Source organism: Mesocricetus auratus, unplaced genomic scaffold (assembly GCF_017639785.1).
Source record: "Mesocricetus auratus isolate SY011 unplaced genomic scaffold, BCM_Maur_2.0 Super-Scaffold_100707, whole genome shotgun sequence".
Lineage (NCBI taxonomy): Eukaryota > Metazoa > Chordata > Mammalia > Rodentia > Cricetidae > Mesocricetus > Mesocricetus auratus.
This window is the reverse complement of record NW_024429269.1, coordinates 5,316,421-5,328,322: the sequence shown is the minus strand read 5'-3', so window position 1 is coordinate 5,328,322 and position 11,902 is coordinate 5,316,421. Positions and strand designations below refer to the sequence as shown.

General features: G+C 43.1%; 1 protein-coding gene across 1 annotated transcript; it reads right to left on the bottom strand.

Annotated features, from left to right (window-relative positions):
• Window positions 1-4,115: 4,115 nt before the first annotated feature.
• LOC101834193 (dehydrodolichyl diphosphate synthase complex subunit Nus1-like) lies at window positions 4,116-6,568 on the bottom strand. Its single transcript, XM_040740499.1, has one exon. It carries the CDS (start codon window positions 6,566-6,568, stop codon window positions 5,690-5,692), a length of 879 nt encoding a protein of 292 aa, XP_040596433.1. The 3' UTR covers window positions 4,116-5,689.
• Window positions 6,569-11,902: the final 5,334 nt, after the last annotated feature.

Genomic DNA, 11,902 nt, shown 5'->3' with positions numbered 1-11,902 from the left:
CAATGCTCTTCTTCCTCTTAAATCCATGACTCTCTGTTTTTGACATGATCCATTTTGTGTTGTGTTTGAGGCTTTCCACTGAGGATTTCCGTTGGTTTGTTGTTTTTCCCGTTTCCAGCATCATTTCAGTTTGGGTTTTCTTCATTTCACCCATGTCTGTTTTTTATCTTCTTTGGATTGCAATACTTTTTAATTCTTTGCCTGGTTGCTCTTCCAGGTCATTCTCATTTCAACACCTTACAATGGGATTTGTGTTTTTCTGGCGGTGACAAAATCTTTTCTTTTGTGTGTGAGTGTGCGTCTGTGTGTGTGCACTTTCACACACGTGTGTGCGTATGTTGTTTTTATTTCTGCATTGGGATTTGTGCATCTAGAATTAGCTTATTGGCTGAATTTTCCTGTTTTGTTCCAATAACTTTCTTCTTGCAGCAGAGGTATTTGCAATGTTCAGGAAGAGGCTAACTCATAGCAGGGTTAAGATGTGGGTCTCATCTGTTTATCTCATATTTGGGAATATGGCCTCTCTCCCAGGTCTTGTTACTCTGTCACCACCTGATGCCTTTATTCATTTGGTCAGAAGCCTGGAACAAGTTTCTCATGACAATGTGGACTGGTCCATGGTCTCAAAGCCAGAGAGAGCAATTGGAGGATCCCAGTCCAGCAGCTGTTAGGGCTTTAGGGCTCTGAGCTATGTGTGGTGGCTAGTGAGTCCCTGGTAGCAATCAGGCTGGGATCAGCCATAATAGAATCTGAACCATTAGGGAACATGAGTATCAGCTAGAAGAGGTGGCGGATGCTTTTAACCTCAGCATTTAGGAAGCAGAAGCAGATGGATGGAGCTCTATGAGTTTGAGGTCAGCCTCGTCTACATAGCAAGTTTCAGACCAGCCAACGCTATACAATGAGACCTTGTCTCAAAAGGAGGAGGGAAAGGAGGAAGATGAGGGAGGGGGAAAAAGGAAGGGGAGGAGGAGAAAGAGGTGAGAAAGAGCTTCTTTCCTCATAATGCATCCTTACGTTTATTTTTCAGCTCTTTATAGTTTCCTTGTGTAGATCTTTGACATCTCTGGCTAGACTGTGTTTGGGGGGGATGTCTGTGCTGGGCTCTCATGCGTACGGAGAGAGCTAATTGAACTTGCCATCTTCCCTGTGCTGAACAGAGAGACTGATGTTCACCACAGATGTTTCCCATAGCAGCAGTGTTTTCTTTGTGTATTGGGGGCCTCTGCTGGCCACACTTGGCTTTTCATCCTGGGTGTTGGGCAGGTTCTCTCACTCACCCCGACTGTACCCACAGGTGTGACTGTTTTGCTAAGTCTCTTAAGTATACTGGCTGTGTGGGAAATTGCCACACCACTGAGATCAGCACAGGCAGAGCCTCTTACATAATAATAACCTGCAGGAGGGATGCAGCTCGGGGTGTCATGTACCCCCCTCAAGCTCAGAGCTCTCCAGAATTTTAACCATACACTGATCTCAGCCTCAGAGCTATCAAACTGCAGGGTAATTCTCAGTTGATGAGATCTGCTCCTGGCCACTGCAGGCAGAGCTATCTCTCCTTATACACTTCCTAGACCGAGCCAGGCTCCCTGGCTTGCAGCCCTCTTGCTTTCCCAGACAGCCTCACTGGGTCCTTCTTCTCCCAGAAGTACAGCAGACCAAACTGAAGCTCTTTTGCCTGGGGATGCTTCCTAATCTTGGGCCCTCCATCAGGTCTAGTTGCTAACATATAATTATCTCACGAAACAGCCCCTAACTGTTCTGTCCACTGCTGACCCATCTGGCAGATGAATCGTTTCTCATCAAAACCTCCGACTGCATCTGAGGCTTTCAAGCCTTTCTGTGGCTTATCGAGATGGGACTACGTGACTTTCATTTGGCTGACCTTTTGGAAGTGGTTTCTGTTTCCCCTCCCTCTGCCAGACAACTGCCTGGCTGATGCTGTTTGACTCACTTCTCTGTGCCCTGCACTATTTCCTCTGCTCGTTTCCAGTACCTTCCACTCCCTGCATGGATCTCCAAAGCACTTCTCTCCTTGTAATGCAGTCTTCCTTTGTCTTGTTCTGACACGCCCCGCCCCTTCACCAGCTCAGAGGCACCATCTTATCCAAAGTTCATTTTTCTTAGTGGTTATCCATGGTTTCATTGTGGATACAGACTGTGTTTATTCATTTGTCTCTCAGTAGGCATCTAGGTAGGTGTGTGTCACTGCTATTGTGACTAGTTCTGCAAGTGGACACGGATGTGTAATATCTCTGCGGTTGCTGACGTAGATTCCTTTAGGCACAGACCCGGGAGTGAAGCAACTGAATTCCAGGGTCATCCCGTATTTAGTGCTCTGCGGGACCTCTGGCCTGACTTCCACAGCAATTGCACTAGTTTATTCCCACTGGCAGTGTATAAACATTCCTTCCTTCTACAACCTCACCAGTACTTGTTTGATTTCTTTCTTTCTCTCTTGTTTAAAAGAATCTTTTTTATTCAACCAATGTAGTTTTTTTAAATAAAAGGAAATCTTGGAAGGATTGTCATCACGATGTAATCAAGGTCTCTTGGCTTTTTTTCTCTGACCCTCTAATTTTCTTAAATATTGTCATTATTTATAGTAAATGTTCTTAAGCCTTTTCACATTCTGCTTTTTTATAGCTTTTATCCATTTACAGCTATCAGTTAGAACCCTGGGCAACTGCTGACACAGGCCCTGGGTTTTCATTCAAGCTGAAGTACAGTCACTTTGGTTAAAGGAGGTTCCCATTAATCAGAGTCAAAGCACGGCTTTTGGTAGGTCCTGGTTTTAGATGGAATCTGTGCCTACAAAGCCATCTACACCAGGGTCTTGTGTTAGAAAGTGAGCACTCTGAGCTTAGGCAAGTCACACTTCTTACCTTTCAATTTCCTGCCCAGAAAACTGTCCAAGTCATTCTTCAATGGCTAGAAAGTGTAAGTCACCATTTCTAGATAAAGTGAAAATTCAGCTTTTAGTTACCGTGGAATTCAACAGTTCTGGCAAGGGGAAGCCGACCCTCTTGGTTTAAATAAATAAAAAACCCCTAAGGCTACAAAGATATAACTGGTGAAAATAAGAATATAGTTCAAAAAAGAATATATTAGCTTTAAAAAAAACAGTCTGTGTCTCAAAAAAAAGAAAGAAAAGTAAATAAGCAGTCCTTCAGCAGTCCCTGTTTAGAATAAATATAATATTTATATAGCCACTATGGTCCATGAAGAAAATATATACTTTTATTGAATATTCATTCAGACATGTTTCAACTTTTATTAATAAAATTCAATAAATTTGATTCCTTAATCATAAAAAACCTGCTGTATACATTGCTCACATGTTGCCAAAATTTCTACCTCAAACATCACAAAAATTTCACTGATTCTAAAAATGGAACCATCACCCAGATGAGAGGAGCTAATTAGCATACATTCAAAGAGTGAATTATAGATAAGTATAATTTATTTGGCACTGTTCATTAATATTGTAGCATTTTCTTGTCAGAAACAGGCACTCAGGACTCAGTCACAATGCACCAGAATTTGCTATTCACATTTTCATATGCTTTTCAGCGTCAAGGAGTAGCTGGTCAGTTTGAAGAGGCAATTCACAATCCGGCTTCAGAATGGAGTTCAAACCCTTCAACTTCTTTATGTGCTCCAAGGTACCATCTGTAAGTAGGTTCATTTGGCAATTTTCCAATTTTGGAGAATGTCAAGAAGAAACAACTTAAATAAAATACCCTTTAATGCACGCGAAGACGTGTGGTTCCCTGGAAGTTCAAAAGGGATTGAGATGGTGTAAGCTTGTGATGACCTGGCAAGAATTACAGAATGAAGAGTATGCTTCAAGTTGTCCAGATTGTGTTAGCAATCAAGTGAGAAAGTTCTGGAATGTTTACATTTAAATGCAAACCCTAGAATTTAAGCAATTCTTCCTAAGACTACAACAGACTTAGGATTTTGATTCTATTCTAATGGGCAACTTTGTTTTAACAATTTGCTTGATTTGGTTTGGTTTTGGTTTGTTTGTTTGTTTGTTTTAGACGTGGAGCTCACAGAGATGCACCTGCCTCTGCCTCTTGAGTGCTAGGATTAAAGGTGTGAGCCACCATGTTGGGCTAACAAGTCTTAAATCCCTTTATTTTAATTAGGCTAAGTTTAATTCACTGAAGCCATACAAACTCCAGAAATTCTATTAAGAACATATATATCATGTTAATGAAAAGCATTAATTTTTTAAGCTCATCCCCCCTAGGGGGAATAAAAACCAATGGAACATGGATCACTGCACAGGACACACCAGAAATGGGAGATTCTCTAATGTTTGCATGTGCTGTAGCTTCACACAAAATTTTAGCAATAATTAAGACCTTTAAAAAAAGAATTTGCACAAAAAAACTTTAGTACAAAGTAATGTCACTGGATCAAAATTCATTTGAATAATTTTTATTATAAGAATATTTTTACATCATAAACGGGATTTGTAATCCCAAGCGGAAACATACTCTTTCCCTCAGAGTCTGAGAAGCTGTAATAGACCATGTTTCCAAGCGCAGTCTTCTTTGCTGTTTTTCAGATTCTGTGGGGCTGGTAGTCAAATGACTCCACACTAAAAGTACATGGCTTTTGCTGGTAAGAGCTTTCTCAAAACTGTCCCTCACATATAGAGAATTGTTTCCATAGACATGTGAGCAGTGTGGGAACACATTAAGTCCCTGTCATTGTCTTATTCTTAAAATAATAGAGCCAGTGCTGTTCTCTGTGACACAAGAGAACATTAATGATCAAGTTAAATTATTTTCATAGACTTTGATGACAAGGCCTCCATCCTCTTTAATCGTCTATGCAAAATTGCTATTGAGATTTACTGGAGGAAAAAAAAACCCAGGTGTTACTCAAAAGAGGAACCAGATGTCCATTTTAAATAAAAAGCTGATGGAAATGTTTTTAGGCGTTATGTAACATGCTCTTCATACCAGCAAAGGCGTCAAAACTGTCCTTTTAGGAAATTTTCCACCTTTGAGACTATTTTTTATTTAGTTTTTGACTGCCTAATTCAACATGTAAAATTTCTTTTTCAAATGATCTTTACAACACAGAACACAGACCACCAAAGCAGAACTCGAAAGTCACATTGCTGACTAGAATAAAGGGATGGAAACGGCCAGAAATCTGAAGAGAGATGTTCTGAATGTAATCAAGCTTTCAACGTATGAGTGCAGGATTCCACTTCTCCGAGTTGTCCTCAAAATGAGAATACTCCCGTCTAGTCAGTCAATATATTATTCTTAAAAATTAAAGCTTGGTCACTAGGATAAGCCGAACAAAATTTACCTCACCCCACTCCAAACAAGCAGTTCTAATCACTCCCTGTACTTCAGAAGACCAGGAAAGTTGTATGGGCTGAGTCCTTTAAATCTGAAGGCTCACATCCTGGAGTACTTCATTCCCTACAGCCTCCCTGTTTCTTCCCAAACACACCACACACACACACACACACACACACACACACACACACACACACGCACGCGTGAGCACACGCACTGAATAAGACACTTTTTGTGTCTGCTGATAAATTATGAGGAATATGAAGTAGGTGTGCACAGGATTTTATAGGTACTTTGTAAACATTAGAGTCACTCGGGTCCTTTGTTCCAAAAGCCCGAATCAAATCATGCAGTGACCACTACTTTCCCAGACGCGGTTCACTCATGGCATACAGACAAAGGGCAGAGAAGAAGTCCTCGTAACTGAGGTTCAGGTGAGAAGGCAAGGAGATGATCTCAGTCAGTCTGATTTGCCAGGGGAGAAAGCCTAATGTGCTGTCCACAGAACCAAACTTCAGTACTAAATCCGGATCCGGGAAGCCATGGGAACGAAGCAAGCGGTCAAATACATCCACGTTGAGATCCGTGGCTCTCCGTTGCTGCCGCGCCACCAGCTGGCAGAAGTCCTGGGCTGCTCGCACAATACCTGCTTTTCCGTCTTCTGGGGACAGCACCTGCACTGCCGACCGGCAATTTAAAACTAAACCGTCTTTGTCGTTACTCTCTACCAACTCTGCTGAGTACCTGGAACAATCTAAGCCCAAAAGTAACTGTCGTCGTTTTAAAATTTCCTCCATCAGTCTGGAATTATTTCTCTTGAAAATACCTTGGTGGTCGTAGACGCTAACGTAGGAGATCCCCACGGACACGCACCACATCACGATGCTCGCCACATCCGAGAAACTGTGCTCCGGCTCCGTGATCAACAGACCCAGGTGCACCGGCAGCTTATGCAAAGTCCGGCGGTCCACGCGCCAGCGCGGCCCCGGATGCATGGCGGCTAGTGCGGGGTCCCCGTGCAGGTATCGGTGCGAGTGCTGGTACAGGTGCGGGTCCGGACTGCGACGAGGGTTCCCACGGTTCGCCAGAGGCTTGGGCAGCCACCAAATCCAGTTCCAGGTGCCCGGGCGCACGCACAGCGCCGAGGCGAGCGCACGGTGCGGGCAGAGCAGTGCATGCAGTGCCCGCCACAATAGCGCGCTCAGCACCCGCTGTATCAGTGACTGCAGCCCAGCCATCGCCCTGGAAGCCGGGCGCCACCTCCTGCCATGGTCCACGTGCACAGCTGTGACCGGCTAACGCGGCCCCACCCTCACTGCTGCGCGACTGCTTGATTATAGCCACCCAGACACAAGTGAGATAGGAATCTGGAGGAATATATATATATATATATATATATGTTGCTTGCAACTCGCTCTGTAGACTAGAGCTGGCTTCGAACTCACAGAGATCCACTTGCCTCTGCCTCCTTAGTGCTGGGATTAAAGGCGTGCGCCACCAATGCCCAGTCATTTTAATACTTTTTAAAAGAGTTTTGTTTTTGTTTGTTTGTTTGTTTTTTAATGTTAACGGTGAATGTGTGTTGTGCTTGCTGAAGTTTAGATGCAGGAGCTGGTAGAAACCAGAAGAGGGAGCCAGGCCATACAGAACCAGAATTACAGTAGTGAGCAGCAGAGGAAGCTGAGTCAAGCCAGGGTCCTCTGCACGAGAAGTGCAGGTAGTGAATGAACCGTCTCTTTAGCCCCTGGGGTGGAGTTCTGATTTTACATTTTCCTGACAGATAAAAAGACTGGACAGTTTTCAGAATTTTATTGGTCATTTGGATTTCTTTTTGATGACTATATATTTAACTCATTTGCTTACAGATACTTATTAGATAATTAGAGTTGGTAAGTTTAATTTTTGTAGCTTTTAATATATATATAAATCATAGGGTTATGTCACTGTGTTCAGCCTCCTGGGGCAATGTTCCTCCTCCATCAGAATAGATTTCAATCTGACCTTTAGCTGTTTCCTCTCCCCGGTGTTCACAAACTCCTTTCGCTCCTCTCTATTTTCCAAATCCCATTATATAAGGTTTCTAGTCCAAGGGCAGATGGTCTCAGACACTTTATAGCAAGCTTCCTACCTCCAAATGCCATTTAACTTTCTATATTGACTTCTAGGGAGACTCTGGGGGGTGGCCATGAAGGTGGTGTGTCCCTAGGAATGTTCTCTCACTCAGTGTTGTCCAACGTTATTATTGTTGAACCAAGACAATGATCTAACCTTTGCCTATTTTAGCCCTAGGCTTCCAAGTGAGTTAATATTTAAAGTAATTGGGCTGGAAATCTCTTGAGCCGCATAAATTGCATGACTTTGTGTTGACTTAGCGGCCTTTCATGGACACTTAACAGCTCTACTGGCTGACTCTGGAACTAGTAAGCCCTTAATGCACCTTCATTTTTAGTCTGGAGTCCTCATTTAGAGTTCTAACGAGGAAGGATTCTATGCAAACTCATGGGAAAGCTGTCCTTTCCAGTTCTAAATGTCTTTCTAATCTAGAAAACATTCAGTCACTGGTTCTCAGATGTAGTTAAACATAGAAATGCCCATATTAGCATATTAGTTTTCATTGCTGTGGCAAAAATCCCCAAGGAATGCCACTTAAAAGAGGAATCTTTATTTTGACTCACACTGAAGAGATTTCAGTCTACAGTCGTGTGGATCCTTGCTTCTGAAACAGGACCAGGCAGAACACCAGGGCAGAGAGTATGTGACAGAGCAAAGCAGTCAACCTTGCAGTATGGAGAGGAGTTTGTGAGAGGAAGGGGGGCAGTACCTAGTCCTTGGTGCGTGTTCAGTCAGGACTACTTCCCTTCAACTGGGGCCGAGCTCCAGAGTACCCCTCACTTCTCCAAAGCTCATCAACACAGGAGGATTTGTTGGACTAGTGAAGCCAGAGTCCTCTGCATCTAATTCCTCCTCTAAAACTTTTGCGTTGAAGGCTAAGCTTTCAACAGATGGGCCTTTGGGGAACATGTCATATCTGAGTTATAAAAAAATATGTAAGCATGATTTCTAAGGACAATGAAACCTCAGAGGCAACAATTTAGACATTAGTGACTGTCACTACACACTATGAAAGATATGAGTGACATAAATAGGGCCAGGAAGATGGTTCAGTAGATAAAGGTGCAAGTGCCAAACCAGATGGCATGGGTTCCATCCACTATCGTGAGAGAAGAGAGAAAAAAATAGTCAATTCTCAGAAGTCGTCCTGACCTCTACACATGTACTATGATGCTCCGACACACACACACACACACACACACACACACACACACACACAATTAATGTGACAGTAATATAAGTGATAGATATGGAGAAATATATTTCCTAGTATCTAATTCTTGATGGAAATAATGTGCTTGTCACCATATGACTTACATCTCAAGGAACTTAAACTTCAGATGTCATCTCCCCAAGTGACTCCAAGGTCCATCCCTTCTGGTTCTTTTCAACATAAACTACAAGTGGGTAAGGATGGCATCTGAGTGAAACTCCATGTTTGGCAGTGCATATGCCACTTGTGAGTGACAAACTCTGCTTAACAGAAATAAGTATATAAATAACTCAGGCTGACAAATCTTAGAAACTAGGCAAAGAAGGCAGCTTCCTCAAAGTAATTTTAAAACAAACAAACAAAAACTACAGCTAACATGTGAATGGTGAAATACTGTATTGCCACAAGAATCAAAAAGAAGGCAAAGGGGCATCTCTCCAGAGATGGCTCAGAGGTTAAGAGCACTGGCTGCTCTTCCAGAGGACTAGAGTTTTATTTCCAGCTCCCATTTGGTGACTCACAACTATCAGTAACTTGAGTTCCAGGGTATCTGATGCCCCTCCTGGTCTCCTTGTGCACATAGTGCATAGACATACCTGCAGGCAAAAAAACTCACACACACAAATACTAAAAAGAAAAAAATTAAAAATGAAGAAGAAAATACCTGGTCTCAAAATTCTTGCTCAGTGTCCTACTGGGGGGATTTACTAGTCAATGTGATGAGGAGAAGTCAAAGGTCAGCAATTAAATACAAAGAAAAACTTCTTGTCTAGGGTGTGTGATTAGCCACATAGACAATCTCAAGGCATCTATTAAAAACAACTATAAGAACTAAGAAATGAGTTCATTCCTGGTGATAGTAGCGCACAACTTTAATCCCAGAACTGGGGGTAGGGGCAGATCTCTGAGTTTGAGGCTGGCCTGCTCTACAAAGTGAGTTCCAGGACAGCCAGAGCTACAGAGAGAGACCCTGTCTCAAAAAACAACAACAACAACAAAAAAAAATGAGTTCAGCAAGGATACCAGATAATAGGTCAATATGCAAAACTCAACTGCATTTCTAGAAAACATCCATTAATAGTAGCACTAGCTAATGTAACATGGACAGAGAGGTCATAAAGCTCACAAGGCTTAGGAAATGATGAGACTCCCAGAGCCTGCTCTGAGGTTACACAGGCAGCAAACATTCCAGGAGATGCTTCAGGGGAGCTCCCTCCAGGTGTTGCGGTAAGCTGTAGGAGCTTCTCAGTGATGCTCCTACCCGAGGGTCTGTCATCACAGTGTTCCTCCCTGCTCCCAAGCCCCCTCGCCCCATTGGTAACTCCAATAAACTCACTGTTTTGTCAAGATAAACTTGGGTACAATCATCTCTTGGTTGTGTCTTTGGCGCCCTCTCTGGGGAAACAGACACCTGTTGGCATATCCCTAGAAAATGTCCCACAGCACAGTTAGAGCCTGAACAGGGACAGGCAAAAAGCAAAGATGATGTTGTGTACCAGGTGTGGGTGTTCATGGGCCTGTGGAATGAAGTGCAGAGACACCTCAAGGGTTTAGCCTTTTCTAGCTGCGGGGTAGATTCATCTCTGCGGACTGAACTACCTTTGCTGAGCAAAGAACCCTTTTATTCTTCAGCTAGAGACCGGACATGGACAGAGAAGAAGCAGGGTTTCACCATCCCTGCAGTGACTGAGAAGCCATCTCAGGCTGATCTGTTGGAGGGTGAAGCAATCATGAGGGCAATCCCGCCGTGGCCGCCTTTCCCGATGGTATTGTACGAAGTGGTATGAGCTCTGCTATGAGTGATAAGACATGTGACAAAGTCATCTGCACATGAAGCAGGGCAACATGAAGACATAACACATTCTTGCTCACATGGTGGTGCAGAGAAAGGGAAGCCCAGCTCTCTCCTGGTCCCACTCAACGAAGCAGAGAATGCTCTCTCTATATGCAGAATGTCATGCTTCCTTAATAAATGGAGTCCACCACACAAATGTGTAGATGTAAAATCTATGATTCAACATGTACACAGGGGCCTTGACAATGGCCAATATAGGAAACTATAATTGGAAATTATCAGTCTGCATCTGAGCTTTTTGGATTGAAGCAGGCTTTTAAACAGAAATGAGAGAACCCCTCACAGCATAGCCAGTGAGGTCATGGGGTGTGGGGACTGATGGGATCAGTCTAAGGACGTAGAAGTACAGAAACTGATTAATATGGCTGCTTTCCCTTCCTTGAGACCAAAGCTGTGTGATGTGACTTAACGTAAGAAACTGGTCCATACAAGCCAGGGCTCAGTGCTGGCTGTGGTCCCCAGGAAGGATGGGCATTGCTGAGAAAACTGGACATGAGAGAGGCAGTGTTTGATTTCCACCTTACCTAGCCTGCTAGAGCAAGAGACACAAGTCCACTCATGGGGACTTTGGGAGGGGGATGGGACTTTATTTTGCTGAGGCCCATGATGGGGAATGACTGTCATGAGATATGATAGGCTCTGGAACACTGGAATGGTTTGGACCAGCATGTAAATTGGGTTTTAGGTGCTAACGAATCCAAGATGAGATGGGGAGGAGAGCAGACGATGGAACCTGCCTCAATTTCAAAAGTAGATGTGACAAAACTTGTTTCCAGTCAGAGTTCCCAGGGAAAAATTTTTAGCAGAAAACCAAAACCCTCTGAAAGGCTTTAAAGCCTAGGAAACAGTTTACTAGGAAGATGAAAGAGGGAGTGAATGACAGAATAGTTCAAGTTAAAAAAATTAAAGTTGGAAAGATCTCCCATGCTCTTGGATAGGTAGGATCAATGTAGTAAAAATGGCAATCCTGCCAAAAGCAATCTACAGACTCAATGCAATCCCCATTAAAATCCCAGCACAATTCTTCACAGACCTTGAAAGAACAATAATCAATTTTGTATGGAAAAACTAAAGACCCAGGATACCCAAAACAACCTTACTCAACAAAACAACATCTGGAGGCATCACTATCCCTGACCTCAAGCTCCATTATAGAGCTATAGTCCTGAAAACAGTTTGGTATTGGCACAAAAATAGAGAGGTAGACCAATGGAATCGAATTGAAAACCCTGATATTAACCCACACATGTATGAACATCTGATCTTCAACAAAGAAGCTAAAAATATACAATGGAAAAAAAGAAAGCATCTTTAACAAATGGTGCTGGCATAACTGGAGGCTGGCATGTAGAAAAATGCAGATAGATCCATATCTATCGCCATGCACAAAAC